The sequence below is a fragment of the Diabrotica virgifera genome, chromosome 9 (assembly GCF_917563875.1).
Source record: "Diabrotica virgifera virgifera chromosome 9, PGI_DIABVI_V3a".
Lineage (NCBI taxonomy): Eukaryota > Metazoa > Arthropoda > Insecta > Coleoptera > Chrysomelidae > Diabrotica > Diabrotica virgifera.
In genome coordinates, this window is record NC_065451.1 from 212,423,636 (window position 1) to 212,441,784 (window position 18,149).

The following is an 18,149-nucleotide window of genomic DNA, read 5'->3' on the forward strand; positions in this document are numbered from 1 at the left end:
AAAATTTAACAAACTTTATTATTACAATTTTTTGTCAATATAAAACAAATAAATACACAACCAATGATTCTCGTTCTTCATTGATCCTAATTTAGGACTTTCTCACTCAATATACATTCTTCAGGCTGCAATTTCACCAACGTCTTTGAAAGTTCCACCATTTCAGTACAAAGCTGCATATCGTATGCTTGATATGGTGAAAATACTGAAACGCAGTCGATGAAAAATTTTCCGGACACATCTTCAAGGGATTTTTCACAAGCCACGTGTAATGTTGTTTGAGCTCCTTCTTCGGCATTCTAAAAAAATGTGCAGAATAAGAAGTGAACAAATTACTATAAATACGCAAAATATTATAAAAATTGTCTATCAGATTTTTAAGTTTTTACTAACCGAGATCTTTGACAATCCACAAGGAAAAGAAAAAAATTTGGCCGTATACTATCAATCACAAAAAAATTTATTGAAAAAATCTTTTCTAAAAGATATAAAAACTTTTATTAAAATCCCTTTAAGGCCTACATCAGAACGTTTTCGATTTTCTTACAAAATCATCATCAGTGTTAAAATAAACAGGTTGGATGCTAGCTGAACCACCAGAGAAATACCAGGATGGTATGTATCCCTTTAAATGGTATGTAGCTGTTTTACAAATGCATATTTGTTTGAAATTACATAGGATGGATATAATTAATAAGGAATTATTCCCTTATGTAAGGTTCTCAAACCAATTCAAGACCGAGAGAGGTGTTAGACAAGGATGCGTGTTGTCACCTGACTTATTTAATATTTATGGTTAACATGTAATGAGGATGCTTTTATTTAGAAGGATGGGCCGGTGGAGTAACAGTAGCTGGTAGGAAAATCTCCAATTTAAGATTTGCTGATGACACTAAACTTATAGCAGCATATGAGCAGGAAATGTTTGATCTCCTGCGAAGAGTTGAGTACGAAAGCAATAAAATTGGACTGAAAATCAATAAAACTAAGACAAAAATAATGGTGGTCGACAGATTCGACACTATTCAGCTGACTAACATATTACAGGAATACCAGATAGTAAACACCTTTGTCTATCTCGGGTCTAGTATAACTAACGATGGTAACTGTGAAGCAGAAGTTCGGAGACGTATTGGTATGGCAAAAAATGCGAGGAGTCGCCTACCTAAAGTTTGGAAAGACAAGATCTATCTCTTAAAATATCAAGATGAGACTGGTGAATGCCATTGTATTCTCAATATTTCTATACGGAGCAGAGACTTGGACTCTTCGCGCATGTGAGCGCCAAAAAATTGATGCCTTTTAGATGTGGTGCTGGTGAAGAATGCTGCGCATACCTTGGACAGCTCATAGGACAAACGTTTCCATTCTAAACGAACTCAAGATTAAAAAAAGGCTGTCCACAATATATCTACAACGAATTCTGCAATTCTTTGGTCACGTGGTTCGCAGAGGTGACGACAGTTTGGAGAGATTAATTTTTTCTGGAAACGTTCCGGGGGGAAGATCAAGAGGACGATCACCAACTAGATGGTCCGACCAAATAAAGAATTCAGCTGGAAACTCGTTCTGCGATGCTCTTAGAGCAGCTGAAGATAGAGACCAATGGAGAAACATTGTTAGGAATATTCGAAGAAATCACGATCCTTAATGGGGAAACGACAAGAGAGAGAGAGAGAGAGAGAGAGAGAGAGAGAGAGAGAGAGAGAGAGAGAGAGAGAGAGAGAGAGAGAGAGAGAGAGAGGGAGAGAGAGAGAGAGAGAGAGAGAGAGAGAGAGAGAGAGAGAGTAAGGTATGAACCTTCCCATCGCGTGGGATGTAAATTGAGTTGTTGTCTTTAAATTACGACAGTTTGGTGGCAAACTTTGACAATGTTTCTACTCCTCTCCATTTTTTTAGCTCTTGTCTGGTCGTGGTGACACTCTACATATTGTTAACTTACTGTCATCACTGGCTGCGATCGTGTGCTTCTTCTTCTTTTGGCATCATAACCCTCGATAAGTCTTTGTCTGTCTGGCTATATCCTTCCATTCAGATCTATCTTGTGTCCTTCTCCTCCATTGTTTTATATTCATGGTTTTCAAACCGTCTTCTACGTCATTATATACGGCGGCCATTATAATATTTTCTTTGCTGTTTTTGCATATTCTTGTCTCTGGATATCTCCCAGCCATGACAGTCTTTGACTTTTCACATATCTTGCAATATCATATTCTACCCTTCATTTAATTCATTAACCTCGTAGTTTGTCATGATTCTCCATGTGCCCTTCCTCTTGCACCGAGCATATAGGTACTTTGCTCAGTATCTTGTTCTCGAATGTCCTGAGTTGGACTTTATCTTATTTTGTCATTACTCAGGTTTCACAACCACAGGGTCTAATCAATGTACTAACCTCTGTTTACTACTTTTTAGTGTTTTCTTACGCAGCTCTTTCTGACATTTTCATTCCTTTTATCTTTTCTCACTTTCTCTTCAAGTGCTACCTCTATTTTTTCTTTGTATATCCTTTCTAGGGATTTTCTTTCTTTATTTACTTTCTTTTGTGGCGTTTCTTCTTTGATATGTCTCCGGTTATCCATTTTTCGTTTTCTTTATTTTTAATCCCATTTCGTTTGGAATTTCTGACGTTATGTCCTTAAAGTTCTGCCATATTTCCTTCACTGCTTCCTTATTTTGAGGCGCTGCTGTTCGGTTATCTACTTCATCTAAAGAAAGGGTTCCTTATAAGTCTTATAGGAATTAATTGATTTTTGGAGAGTTAGGGACATTATTTTTTAGAGGTCTCTTTCTAGGAAGTCTCCTTGAATTTTCATCTTGATCTTATTAGGATGTGTACTCTACGTCAGTAGGGCTTATTTCGTTTGTTATTTTGTCCCGTACAGATGATTTTTTGGAGAGATTTTCCTGAGCAACACACTTATTTCCCTTGAAGATGTTGGAGTGATTATGCCCTCTTGGTCTTTGGGAATTCGTGCTTGTGGTTCTTATGCTTCTTCTCTACACTTTTCCTCGAGAGTCCCCTCATCACCTCTGCTTTTTACTCCACGGAGTACAGGATTCCGTTTTCACCGTAGAGCGGTGGAATTGGTTTTCAATTATCCCTGAGGAATATTCTTTCATGTTCTGTCCTCGTCCTTTCATTTCTTTTACGTGCTCTTCCTACTTTTGGTTTATTTATTCTATTAGTGCCTGGTTGACTTGTCCATTTCGTCGGTTTGCTCTGTTTATGTCTTCCTAGATTCCTTTTTAACTGGCTCTTTTTCTGGTTTTTTTCTCCCTTACCATTTATCTTAGTTTAGGGTTTATTTCTCTGATCCGGTCCCTGCTGAGGTACTGTTTCTTAGATCATCATCATTTGGCTCTACAACTCTATGTGAGTCTTGGCCGCGTTTACTATTTCCCTCCATTGTTGTCGGTCCTGAGCAGCTATTTCCCATTGCTGGACTCCCATTTTGCGTAGATCACTGGCTACTGCGTCCTTCCATCTCTTTCTTGGGAAACCAACTGACCTTTTTCCATCAGGCCTTTCCCAGAATGTGGCGTTTAGAAGTCTTTCGTCACTTGATCTTAGTACGTGACCCGCCTATCGTATTCTGTTTGCTTTAATGTATGTTTTCATCTCCCTATATTGTCTGGAGTTCATCATTGTGTCTTCTTCTCCATTCTCCTGTTGTCTCTTCTCTGCAAGGCCCATAGATAGTCCGCAGTATCTTTCTTTCAAGTACCAGTAATTTTGTTGTTTCCCGCTGATTCAGAGTCCATGTTTCGCTTCCATGCGTTATTGTGGGACGAATTATTGTCTTATATACTCTAATTTTTGCTGGTCTTGAGAGTATTTTTGATTTAAGTAGAGTCCTTAATGAGTAATATGCCCTGTTTCCTGCAATGATCCTGGCTGCCACGTCCTTTTCATAGTTATTTTCAGAGGTTATGATCGCTCCTAGGTACTTAAATTCTTTGACGACTTCAAAATTGTATTCATTAATTGTTACGTTTTGTCTAACTCTTGGTCTTGTGTTCTTCGTAACGACCATGTACTTGGTCTTGTCCTCGTTGACCTTAAGACCAACTTCCTTGGCTCCGTTCTCGAATAGGGTGAAAACTTCTTTTGCATCTCTGGTGGATTGTGCAATTGTGTCCACGTCATCCGCAAAGGCTAATAGTATTTTTGATCCTTGGGCGGCAAAACCGTTTGTCGGTTGTGGCTGAGCTTTCCTTACTGCATGTTCCAGTACGAAGTTAAACAGCAGGGGGGCGAGAGGATATCCTTGTCTAAGTCCGGTGTCAATGGGGAATTCCTCCGACGTGGTGCTGCCAATTCTGATTCGTGCGGAAGCGTTCTCCGTACTCACCTTTGCTAATCTTACCAGCTTTCCAGGTGCTCCCATTTCTACCATAGTCTTCCACAATGCTTCTCTGCTAACAGAATCGTAAGCTTGTTTGAAGTCTACAGTTTCTTAGAGCTTGCTCCTAAATCTTTCGCCATACTGAAATCTTTCAAGGTACGTGACCTTTAACACAACTCAAAGCAACGTTGCCAGCTTCTTCAAATAATCAAAACATCCTACGATTAACTGAGAGACACCACATGATGGGTTAAAGGTTAACATAGCACGATATCATTCAAAACTTACCTTTCCAAGAATCAGTGTAACAAATCCTAAAATCAATGGAAAAATAGATTTTTCAACTCTAAATGCTCGCAAATAGATGGCGGATCGTACTCCTCCAGGATGAACACAATTGACAGTCACATTAGTTCCTTTCAGCTTCGTAGATAGATAACGAGCAAACAGTATCAAGCACAGTTTTGAATTCAAGTATATGCGATGTTGCCTTGGATAATCTTTTGTTGGATTGAGGTCTTCGAGAGAAAATTTGGTGAAGTACGCTCCAGTTGAAGAAGTGAATATTATGCGGCTGGGCGAAGATTTTTTCATGAGATCTAAAAAAATATATTTAACTTTTAAATAGTCGCATTAATTTTATATACATAAGTGCTAGTGTGGCGCCTCACAGGCACCAAGGTTTAGTATTATGACATTTCAATCTATTATTTTTGTTTTTTGATTTTATACAGTAAAAAATGCTTTCATTGTACAAAATAAAATATATTATTTTTCAAAAAAAGTTAAAAAATACCAAAAATAGTATTAGAAAAGAAACCTAATAGTAGGGGAGGAAAGTATGCTAAATTTGCAGTTACTTGAGCGTTATTGGGAAGTATTGGGTTGCAAAGAGTAGGTCCTAAAATCAAAAAAAGTTAAGTTACATTTTTCATAAAGTGGGGACTTTCCATTTTTTAATTTAATTTTCCATTTCCAACAATCGTTTTTTCCGATTAAAGCGCCATCTGTCCATAATTCGAAAAAATGTCTCGAATAAAGTTGCTTACGTAAAAAATCCAACTCTAGATGAGATGGAGATGCATGCAGTATAATTAGGGCTGGATGGATGAAGTGGAAGGAAGCGAGTGGTGTGTTGTGTGACAGAAGAGGAGATGAGAATGCTTAGATGGATGAGTGGAGTGACAAGAAAGGATAACATTAAAAATGAGTATATTAGGGGAAGTCTAGGTGTGGCACCAATTGATGCCACAATGAGAGAGCATAGGTTGAGATGGTTTGGTCATGTTCAACGTCGAGACGTTAATCACCCAATACGAAGAATAGCTGAAGTGCAGATTCCTGGAAGGAGTAGGAGACGGAAGACCAAAGAAGACGTGGGGGAGACGATTAGGCAGGACATGTTGGTAAAGGGGATTCATATTGATATAATCCAGGATACAATTGTGGGCAGAAATGCAATTAGGGAAGCCGACCCCGCATAGGGATAAGGCAAAAGAATGATGGTGACGTAAAGAATCCAAATCTGCAATAAAAATTGAGGGCTCCTATTTAAGATTTTAAAGTAACTCCCCACCCAATTCCGTGGGGCTCGTGTTTGATGCCATTCGATAGATTTTTCAAAAATGTCGAATACGTGTATTTTGCAGTTTTTCAATCTGATGTTCATTTCGCGAAGTATCGCGGAGTTCGTATTTAAAATTTTAAATTTACCCCCATCCCTCTTTATGGGGGTCGTGTTTGATATAATTCGATAGATTTTTGAAAAATATTGCATACGTATTTTTAGTTTTTCGGTCTGACGTTCATTTCGCGAAATATTTGCTTTTTTGTGAAAATTTGTGACTCGCCCATTTCTTTAAATCGACAGATTTTTTAAATATAAACCTCTTTTGCATGTACTTAACTTACCTTATCTTAATCTGAAGATTTCGGGTTTTTCTAAAAATAGATTTTTTTTTCGGACCCCCTTTAACGAACTCCTCTGTATTAAAAGCCAATATATGGTAGGTATAGGTACATTTACAGGGTATAAGGTTTCTCCCCATGTGTTATTTTGACGCGCTCGAGTAACTGCGATAATCCTCGTTTGGACCATAATGATTGTAATATTCAGTACAGGTAGATTTTGCATGTTCAGAACAGACGTTTTTTTGTGAAGTTTGAACATATTTGTTGAGAATGCCGATTTCTTGATCTCGGTCATATGTAGCATATTTTTCTTTCACCTGCGGTCGGCAGTTCATCTACTTCCGGCTTTATTTTTAACCGTTCAGAAATTAGTCTTCTAATTATTATTCATGTAAGTTGTGGACCTTCCAAACGACCTTTTTCATGCTCTAACTAGCTCCTTTCCCAGTTATCTTTAAAATAATTCTTCTCTGCATTGACAATTCTTCTGTCCATTCATCATTTATTATGGTGCCGAGGTAGTTGTATTGTTTCACTCTATTTACAGGGGTTTGGTTGACGTACCATAATATAGTAATAAATAAAAACAAATAATTTATATTTACCTAACAGTAGAAATGTAAGAAGAAAATGTCCCAAATAGTTAACTTGCATTGTAATCTGTATGCCATCATTCGTATGGATCAATTTATTAGAACCTATTCCTGCATTCATTATCAATATATCCAGCCTTGGTTCTGTTCGTACCACATTCTCAGCGAATTTCCTTACTGAGACTAGAGATCCTAGATCTAATATTGTTGATGTGACGTTTTTGTTCGTGGTTTCATCGATTATTTTCTGCCTTGATACTGAAGAATCGTCTTTATCAGCGATTATCACTCTGCAACCACGTGACGCAAGGGCTAGAGCTGTTTCATAGCCGACACCTTAAAAATAAAAAACTTATTAAGGTTCAGGAACTGAATTCATCAAATTCAGCAAGGAACAGGAAAAGAATAATACACTTCGTTTTCTAGATGTGGTAATGAAAAACCAAGATGCAGGATATACAACCAAGTCTACAGAAAACCAACCCATACCAGCAGATATTTAAATTACCACTTTAACCACAACTTAAAAATCAAGAAAAGAATCATCAAATCCCTATATGATAGAGCTCGAGGCATATGCTGCAATGAAAATGCATTTCAGGAAGAGAAAAACCTACTAACAAGGGTTTTCATGAAAAATCACTACCCGTTGTAGATATTGTCATTTATAGACAAGAAATTCCACAAGATTGAAGAAAATACCACAAGCATTCCTAAGACAGAAAACAAGTATGACATCACAACATTCAAAAGAACCAACATTCTAAAATCTATCATGTACAAAACCAAACCCAACAATATACAAGAAAGATCCAAAAACTTCATCCATAGAATACCCTGTGTATGTAACAAGAATAAAAAACCGCTAAACGCCGTAAAACTGAGTGGCGCATACAATATTCCAGCTACAAAAGATCAGATATGAATATTATATGGCGCTAAAATGTATTTCATTTTGATACAAAATAAAATTTTAGTTTTATTTTAAAAGATGTTTCGCCACAAAAGAGTAACTTTGATACAGTTTGAATTTTGAAACTCTTTTGTGGCGCGTTTACTTCAAATTTAGCAAATATGGAAAAAATCTTTTAAAATAAAACTAGAATTTTGTTTTTCATCAAAATGAAAATACATTTTCGCGCCACGTAATATTCATATCAGATCTTTTGTAGCTGGAATATTGTATGCGCCACTCATTTTTACGGGGTTTAGCGGTTTTTTATTCTTGTATCAGGAGTTTTTCAAAGTTATTTATAAATTAAATGTATGACGTTGAATGCAATGTTTCTCGATTACACGTTAAGCTTTATAAATGGTCGCCTTTGTCGCATTATCTCCCAAATGATCTAGTTTCCATCAAATTTACCTACACTAGATTTTTCTATTCGAAATAGATTAAAAAAATATTGGGATGGCCGGTAAATGAACTCGGATTGCCCGTTGCCAGATCAAATTTAGCTTCGTAACCACTACAACTACATAAACCATTTCGGGAATAATGGTTAATTTAATAACTTCTAAACGGCTTAACAGATTTTGATCACTAAACATGAGTTTGAAACGTATAGGCAAGTAGTATCTGATGCATCTAAGGTCAAGTATGATAACTGAAGGTATTACAGGAATTAGCCGACCCCTCATAGGGATACTGGCTAAGATAATGACGATGCTGACTTAAAGGAATAGAACATGGACAAAGAAGACAAAATAGGTTACAGTGAAAGCAATAATTTGTAAAATGCTGTATACCTACCTGAGTTTCCGCCAGTAATAATAGCAGTTTTTCCTACTAAGCATGTTTTGCTATAGCATCTTCCACATGTCAGTTTACTGAAGACAAACAGGCACAACACAAATAATATGACATATTCGTAAAAAAACATGCTTTCTACTGCAATATCGATGCTTTGTTACATAGACAGTGTAGACTAAAGGTTGATTGATCAATTATTTGTGCAATGTCATTTAGATGTACTGGATGTCTCAATAATAAATTCTTTATATATTTTTTCGAGTCTTAATTTATTATACTACTGTGGCTATAAATTATGCAGACGTCTAATATAAGTACAATACTTTCATGTTTTTTATATTATGTCAACTACATACATTGTTGAAATTATCAAAAGTTGTTTATAGATAACGGAATTTGTAATAATTAAACGGCCAAGTACGCAATGAACATTTAACCAAAATTATGCAAAAAAATATTTTAGAATCACTTCTTCTTCTTCTTCAAATGCAAATCCACTAATGGATGTTATAGCGATCACATTTTTCATTAATTCTCTATTTCTTGCAATGTGTATCAGAGATTGTATGTCGTTAATCCCTGTCCATTGCCTTATGTTTCGGAGCCAGGACATTTTCTTGCGTCCTATTCCTCTCTTGCCTTCAATCTGGATTATAAGTTGAAGGAACTGGTATTTTTCGTTTCACATGATGTGACCCAAATACGCCGTTTTTTTTCGTGATGTTTTCGAAAAGCTGGCGTTCTTGGTTGATTGTTTTAAGAACATCTATATTTGTGACTTTCGCCGTCCATGGTATCTTTAGGGTACGGCGATAAAGCCACATTTTGAAGGCTTCTAATCTGTTTATATCCCTCAGTATAGTATCCCTCAGTCAGTATCTTCCTGAATTTTACGAAAGCTTGTCGAGCTTGTTCAATGCGACATTTCACTTCCCTGTCCGATGCCCAGTCTTCAAAAAGCCACGTTCCCAGATATTTAAATTTGCTCACTCTTTCAATTGACTTATATTCAGTGTTATGGTGGAGTTTTCAAATGCATCCAAGTTTCTGGAGATGATCATGAATTTTGTCTTTTTGGTATTAATCTCTAATCCCATTCGCTTACTGTATTCTCCGATTATAGTGACAAGTTGTTGAAGATCTGCTATGTTGTCACAAATTAAGACAGCATCATCAGCATATCGTATGTTGTTGATCAATACTCCATTCACTTTGATTTCCATATCGCATCTTCCAAAGACTCTTGAAATATGGCTTCCGAATAAATGTTAAATAAAAGAGGGGAAAGCACACATCCCTGTCGAACACCCCTTCTTATATGTATGGGTTTGGATATAGAATTGTCTATTTTTAATTGTGCTGCCCGATACCAGAACAAGTTTTCAATGCATCTTATGTCTTTTTTGTTATATATCAAGCTTCTTGAGGATCTGCATTAACTTGTGATGTTGGACACAATCAAACGCTTTCTCGTAATCTAAAAAGCACAGGAATACGTCCTTCCTCTGATCGTAACAAATTTGGACCAACACCTGTGTTCCTACTATTGCTTCTCTTGTTCCTAAACCTTGCCCAAACCCAAACTGAGAATCACTAATGTCCCAGCGAGTAACCGCCCCATCGCTTTACTCAGTTCAGCTTACAAGCTCCTCGAAAGACTGGTCCTGAACAGAATCGGCCCAAAGCTACTTCAAAAAATACCAATTGAACAAGCAGGATTCAGGTCTCAACGAAGCACCACTGACCAAGTGCTCTCTATAACTACCTACATAGAGGCAGGTTACCAAAGAAAACTGAAGACGTCTGTGGCATTCATCGATTTATCGGCTGCATATGACACGGTTTGGAAAGATGGCCTCATCTATAAGCTCCTGAAAATAATCCCCTGCAAAGCAACCGCCCGACTCATAAATACTCTGCTGAGCAGTAGAAACTTTCATGTAACCATGGGAACTACAGTGAGCAAACAGAGAACGCTTAACAACGGCCTCCCCCAGGGCTCCGTACTTGCACCGCTGCTATTTAGTATGTATATAGCTGATATGCCCCCTACCAGATCTAAAAAATTTGGATATGCAGACGACTGGGCACTTGCAACTCAAAACTCCTTAATAAAAACTCCGAGGCAATCCTAAAGGAAGATCTGGAACGCCTGGTTAAGTACTTTAAACAATGGAGACTTAAACCTAACCCCAAAAAAACCGGGGTTAGCTGTTTTCACCTGAACAATAATATGGCCCACACAAAACTTAAAGTGTACATTGATAACCAACTGCTCACGCACAACTATAATCCCAAGTACCTCGGCGTCACCCTGGACAGAACACTCTCCTTTAAGAAACATCTTGAGAACACCGCAGCAAAGCTGAGAACCCGTAACAACATCATACAGAAGCTTTGCCGGACTACATGGGGCTCAACAGCAAGTACACTTCGGTGTTCAGCCCTTGGACTCGTATACTCCGCAGCTGAATACTGCTCCCCTGTTTGGCTGAACAGCGTTCACACAAAAATTATAGATACTCAGCTCAATGTCGCCATGCGTCTCATATCTGGAACGATCAAGTCTACACCTGTGGAGTGGCTTCCACTACTGAGCCACATACCTCCACCTAACCTTCGTCGTCAACATGCTCTGCTTAGAGAATTCCAAAAGCTGCTTAACAACCCGCAGTTACCTATACACACATATGTCGCCGACGCTAACTCATCGATTGCGCTCCAGAAAACCTCCGACTAGAGATGCAATAAACTTGAGTTCCAACAATTTCCAAATGAACTCCCAGTGGAAGAACATGCAGAGCGACAGACCGAACCTAGTAATGAGAAACACACCATGCATCACAGAAACTCCACCAGGTTTTGACCTCCCCCGAAAATCATGGTCAACTCTTAACAGGATAAGAACGGGTCACGGAGTCTGCGCAGATTTCCTTTATAAATGGAAAATGAGAACCTCTGCTGAGTGCGACTGCGGCGCCGAGAAACAGACCATCCAGCATATGATTGCCGAATGCCCTCGGAGAAAGTATGATGGAGATCCTCTGGACTTGAATATATTAATACATTAGATGTTAGACTATAACATATGTGTGATAATGTTGTGTATCAAATTGCCATACGCTAAATAAATAAAATAAACTAATGTCCCATTCACATTTGTAAAATCTTTGAGGTAGTATTTTTAAGAATATTTTTAAAGTATGAATCAATTAGTTTTTAGAATCACTTACATAGTTATTTATAGCGGTTAAGGAGGCAAATGAAGAAGAAAGAGAATATAGGAAAGAGCTTGGAGAAGTACAAAATACAAGAGGAACAAGAAAATTGAACAAATTAAACAAGGAACTCAAGCAGAGCAAATCAAGTAGTTTAAATTGAGAAAAAAAATACCGTACAAGAGCTACACTGGAGAGATTGTAAATAGGAAAAAATAAGAAAAGTTGTTTATTCCAAGGAATGACACAGACGACAAAAACGTCCTTAAAAGAGCCATTAAAAATGAATGAAAAAAGAGATGAATATGGAGGTAAAGATAGAAGAGGCAATAAAATTAGGCAACAAAACCTGCTTGGTTAAACTATAGAAGAGAAAAGAAAAATACATTGTTCACATATACAAAAATACATATCCCTTAGTGGATTTGCATCTGATGAAGATAAAAAAAAATAGAAGGGACATGCTATATAAACAAAACTTTTAAAGAACGCCTTACGATGTATTTTATCAATAAAATGTATGTTTAATTAATGGTAAATTCAAGTTTTGTTAATATATTATCGTTTCGCATACAATCTATTCTTTTATTAAGTGTTGTTATTTGTAATTATTACAAATCATTACAAGAATTCGTAAAAACGATCACTTAAATCTCGATGACCTAATTTGACGTGATTTTTTATTTAGACTTCGCTCTAACTCGTGACGAATGTATGAAAAAAACTAAAATACTTTTAACTGATAATTTTCTCTCTATAATTTTTTGTATAAATGGCGTTTTGGAACAACTTCTTTTTCACTAAAATAAAGGGTTTAAACAAAACATGGTGTGTTCAAATCAACCCAAAGTGTACATAAATCGTCCCGATTTCAGAGAGATTCACGAATTGTGCAATGCTTCAGAGTAAGCGTCGCGCGCCGGACTCTACTTGCGATTTGTAGTTGCGCAATTGTTTTGTCGCGAAGATTGAACACATTGTTTCAAATACAAGTCAATCCATGATTATTTAGTCGCAACTGGATTGACTTGTATTTGAAACAACGCGTTCAATCTTCGCGACAAAACAATCGTGCGACTACAAATCGCAAGTGGAGTCCGGCGCTTAGCATACATAGCCCAATCGCATCGCAACAAAGGTGGTCCAGTGGGCACTTTTAGCTCGCCGTGATTTGATGATGGTATTATAGGTTTTTTGGGTCGCTGAATCCAATGGAAGTGGTCTGGAAGCCCAAATATCGTGCGTTTAATTGTTATTAACAAATTATGGTAAAATTAGTTGTTTTTCAGGAATTATTAGAAGCCCTGTAAATAAATTGATAGTGTTAAGGTCTTCTCTAGTGTATTTTTGGTCGATGAATCGAATGCAACTAGTCGCGATTACTCAAAATTTGTTCTTATTTTGTTAATAACAAAATAATTGTTTATTCGCCGAAAAGCTCGAAATAATGCGCTATCTACAGCAAGTTTGTAGCCTTTTTCATAGTATTTTTATACGCTAAATCGATTGCTACTAGTCGTGATAGCTTAACCACATTCCAACTTTGTTATTAATAAATTATTGCAAAAATAACGGTTTATAGTACGTTTACTCACGGTTTTTGCTCTAAATAAAAAAAAACACTTAGTGTTAAGGCAATACGTAAAGTATTCTCAACAATGATAACCTGTACTTATTGTACGGTTATAGAGTATATTTCCATAGGTAAGCTGGTTAAGAGTAGATAACGATTTTTCAAATGTAATTTAAAGTATTATCTGCATAAATGGCACAAAGAATATTTGCTATGAGAGGTATATGGTTCAATATGCATACAGTATCACGACTAATAAGTTATGTTCACATATATGTAGAGTACTCACAGATTTATTCCTTGATGACGTCACATCAGAGCTCTGATTGAATTCCATAATCCATTTGGTTCATTTGTAAGGCACTCACTAATACGCTAAATAAATCATCGTCGATAAAACTGAGCAAATTGAGTTATCTAAGCGGTATAAAACGAATAGCAAAAAAATCCGGTAAAATGCGGCCTTTTTACGAATAGCGGGAGCGTCGATAGATTAGAGATGATTCTCGTTAGGAAGCTTTTGACGATCTGCAGCGGCGAGGGGTTGAAATGCGAGTCTCAACAATAACCTGGAGTTTCCAGAAAGGTCTACATAAATACTACTTGAATTTTAAGTAATCAGTAGTACAGGGGCGTAACTAATTATTTTAGTGAGCCGTGTATAATATATTTATTGTACACTTAGATTGACATAAAATTTGGCGTACACGTAGCTAACATATAAAACAAAGCAACTGATATTGTGCCTATGTGTGCTTTTACCCTGGGGGTGAGTTTCACCCCTTTTCAGGGGTGAAAAAAGAAACCTTTAAAATAAACTGTCTGGAAGTGGATAAACTGATTAATTCTAAGCAACTTTTGTTCTATATAGTTTTTTCACTAAGTCAATACTTTTTGAGTTATTTCCGAGTGAACATGTTCATTTTTCAACAAAAACCCACGTTTTTAGACGGTTTTTCGCAAATAACTCAAAAAGTAAGTATTTAAAAAAAGTTTCTTAGCAAGAATATAGACTAAAAAAAGTGAAAAATAAACAAGTGTGTGACGTCCGTAGAACCAGTAGAAGCGGAGTTGTTGCTAATGAACAACAGGTTCATATTCGTCAAATTCCAAATCAAATATTTCAACATAAAATAACCAAAAAATGGAGCATTTTTGAGGAAAATTCATTACAACTTTTTTAAAGCTTTTAAAAAAAACTTTATTTTTGTTTTTTTTTTGAAAAAGTATCTAGTATCAAAAATAAGCAAGTTACGTTCAAAATAAAGTTGGTCCCTTTTTTTGGTAAAAAAACGGGAAAATCACCCCCTAATTAGCATCTCAAATGAAATGAATCGTTACCGCTTCATAAGTTGCTTTATTTATGTTGTATTTATATATGATCTGTAAGTTTTATCAGTTCAAAAGTGCTTATAAAACAACCAGAAACGTGTTTTTTTTTTGTTGAAAAATGAACACATTCACTCACAACTAACTCGAAAAGTATTGACTTAGTGAAAAAACTGTGTAGAACTAAGTTGCTTAAAATTAATCAGTTTATCCACTTCCGGACTTATTTTAAAGGTTTTTTTTCACCTCCGAAAAGGGGTGAAACTCACCCATAGGGTAAAAGCAAACATAGGTACAATATCATTTGTTTTGTTTGACATGTTAGCTACGTGTATGCCAAATTCCATGTCAATCCAAGGGTTTTTTAATTTAGAGCAAAAACCGTGAGTAAACGTACACTTCGCGTCAAAAAAAACTGGTACACTTTTTTTCCCAATGTAAACCTGTGTTCAGACTGGACACAATGGCTCGTGAATCACGGCGTTGTTGCCAGCACAGATAATGGAATTGCACTAAATCTAAATACAAAAAAATAACGTTCAAAAATCATGGTGGTGAATCGTAAAACGGCCCATAGGTAACTTAATGTAAAATTCTAAACTGTTAAATTCCTGCTTCCCTAATCATTTTACAACAAAAATCATGAGAAGCTATTTGTATGGGATTAAAATCTGTATTAAAAACAAAAGCTAAAATTGTTCTAGGATTTAAACACATTCAAACATTTTGAAAAATACCTACATTTGCCACAGTAGGCATGTGTGTAAAAGTTAGGCCCACGTTATTATTTACCTTATTGTTCGCACACAATTGACTGAATAAAACATCTTTATTATTATTACTTTCTCCTCAACTGAGGCTATCTTATCAATTTTATTATTTTTTTAAACAAGAAATGATAAAATAAAAATTTTGACAGTTCAAATTGTCAATATTTATAATAACTTCACAGTGACGGAACGCAACCGATACACATTATGGTAATGTGTGTGGCCTAACTTTGGCGTATTTCTGTGAAAAATTCTTATTATATTTCTCGTGATTCGAAAAAAAAATGAATACAATTAATAAAACACATTGAACATTTTGACAGGCGACATTTTCCACCTATGTGCTTAATATTTCAGCAGTTTCGAATTTTATTGTAATACATAATATTTAAGTTTCACAATTGTCCACTGTAAAAGTTATTCATTTTGTATTAATTTCAAATTTTAATTTTTCCAGTGTGTTCCTATCCCACAACTTTACGAGAAACCCTTCACATTTCTCGATTTTAAATTAAACATAATAATTTAATGTCATGTCTAGAGTTATTATCTGTCATTCATGTCATATCTGTCATAAATTATAATAGAACACGAATTAATTTATGGGTACTTAATTGAGATGATGGAACATTACAAAATTAATAAGAGAATTTTTTAGGATGCATGTTTAAATCAATGTGACTGACTAATCGGGAATGCTCGATGTTGTTTTAATTTTTAGTAAACCTACTAAAAACTTGCGGTCTGCCGCACAGCCCTGCTTTTACCTGGTTTGATATAATATTTTAGTTGAACTGGCAACGTTGCCTAGAAATAAGAATGACATATGTGACAAGACCAATTTACACAACTAGAAAAATACGATTTTCGGTTATAAGACTTGTACCAGTTTTTTTGACGCGAAGTGTACTAAACCGTTATTTTTGCAATAATTTATTAATAACAAAGTCGGAACGTGGTTTAAGCTATCACGGCTAGTAAAAATCGATTTAGCGTATAAAATACTATGAAAAAGACTAGGGGAAGTATGCCTGAGACGGCATACTAGCTGAGATGGCATATCACGCGTTTTTCGTAAACTATTCCAAATTTGGTGCCTAGTGTGACAGTTTTCAGTTCCTCAAGTTAAAATGTGTCAACATTGTTGAACTTATGCATGTTAGTTTTATTTTGACAGCAGTAGCCTTTGGAATGTTAATTAAGTAGGACAAAATATTTATTGACTTTTTTTGTATCACATTATAATTCGCGAGTCTTTACACCTGAGTTAAGTTTTTAAATTTTGTGATGTTCTTTTACCTTATATGCCTATCACGCCAGTATTGATTTATATCTTAAAAATGTGCTTAAGAAAAATTAGGTTAAAAAAACTGTATGAATGCAATGTTGCCTGAGATGGCATAGTAAGCAGGTGGATTAGATGGCATAGGTATGCCATCTCACCCTTATGCGTTTTTATACTGCATTAATTTTGTTATATGATTGAAGTTTGTCGTTACAGCTATGGGTCGTTTTAAGAGGAATTCGAACCGACAAAATCGATTCCGTCGATGTTGAGACAAGTGACGAGGAAGATGCTGCTTGCATTTTTTGTAATGGCCTCTTTTCATTATCTCGTTCTCGAAAAACCTGACTAAGATGTGCCAAATGACTAACCTTGCCAAATTTGTGGTAAGTGGTCATATTCCGAATGTGCCGGTGTACCCAAGACTACAAAAAAAAATTATTTGTGACTTATGAGTCGAGATTAGTGCCTTTATTTCAAGGGTATGCCATCTCACCCACATGTATGTGGGTGAGATGGCACATGTAATACTTTACAATTTATTTTTTCAGAAAAAAACTATAATATGTACCTTGTTAAAAAATAATGTTATATTTATGTAAATGTTCCTAGCACTGACTTTGATTTTTATTACATGTCTAACTCTATCGATTATCGATTACAAAACATTTAAAAAAAAGTATGCCGTCTCAGGCATATCTCCCCTACAAACTTGCTGTATATAGCGCATTATTTTGAGCTTTTCGGCGAATACACAATTATTTTGTTATTAACAAAGCAAGAACATATTTTGAGTAATCGAGACTAGTCCCATTCGATTCAGCGACCAAAAATACACCAGAGAAAACGTTAACACTATCAATTTATTTACAGTACTTCTAATAATTCCTCAAAAATACCTAATTTTGCCATAATTTGTTAATAAAATTAAACGTACCATATTTGGGCTTCCAGACCACTTCCATTGGATTCGGCGACCCAAAAAACCTACTTTACCACCATCAAATCACGTCGAGCTAGAATTTCCCACGGAACCCCCTATGTTGCGACTAGACTAACGCCAGTGTTTTATATTTTTGATTCATTCAGAGTGTCTTCTCTGAAGACACAATCTATTGCAAAATTGCCACTCTTGGCAGCCGTATTGTTGGCCTATCTAGTCACACTTGTCAAAGAGTGTTTTATAATTTTTTTTCACGTTATTCATATTCATGTTTGATCTGATTGTGTCTTAAGAGAAGACACAATCTATTGCAAAATTGCCACTCTTGGCAGCCGTATTGTTGGCCTACCTAGTCACACTTGTCAAAGAGTGTTTTATATTTTTTTTTCACGTTATTCATATTCATGTTTGATCTGATTGTGTCT

The 18,149-nt window shown here is 35.9% G+C and overlaps 1 protein-coding gene across 1 annotated transcript; it reads right to left on the reverse strand.

Annotated features, from left to right (window-relative positions):
* LOC114326098 (retinol dehydrogenase 12-like) lies at positions 1-8,825 on the reverse strand. Its single transcript, XM_028274321.2, has 4 exons — positions 8,607-8,825; positions 6,866-7,189; positions 4,638-4,948; positions 1-299 (listed from the first exon to the last, which is right to left on the reverse strand). The coding sequence occupies exons 1-4, from the start codon at positions 8,734-8,736 to the stop codon at positions 87-89; spliced, it is 978 nt and encodes a 325-aa protein (XP_028130122.2). The 5' UTR covers positions 8,737-8,825; the 3' UTR covers positions 1-86.
* Between the last annotated feature and the right edge of the window lie 9,324 nt (positions 8,826-18,149).

Excerpts from the sequence above, each read along its gene's own strand:
- LOC114326098 (XM_028274321.2), bottom strand. The coding sequence starts at position 8,736 with ATGTTTTTTTACGAATATGTCATATTATTTGTGTTGTGCCTGTTTGTC. Across the intron at positions 7,190-8,606 it reads TATTACTGGCGGAAACTCAG|GTGTCGGCTATGAAACAGCT; the intron begins GTAGGTATACAG and ends TTTATTTTTAAG. Across the intron at positions 300-4,637 it reads TTACACTGATTCTTGGAAAG|AATGCCGAAGAAGGAGCTCA; the intron begins GTAAGTTTTGAA and ends ACATTTTTTTAG.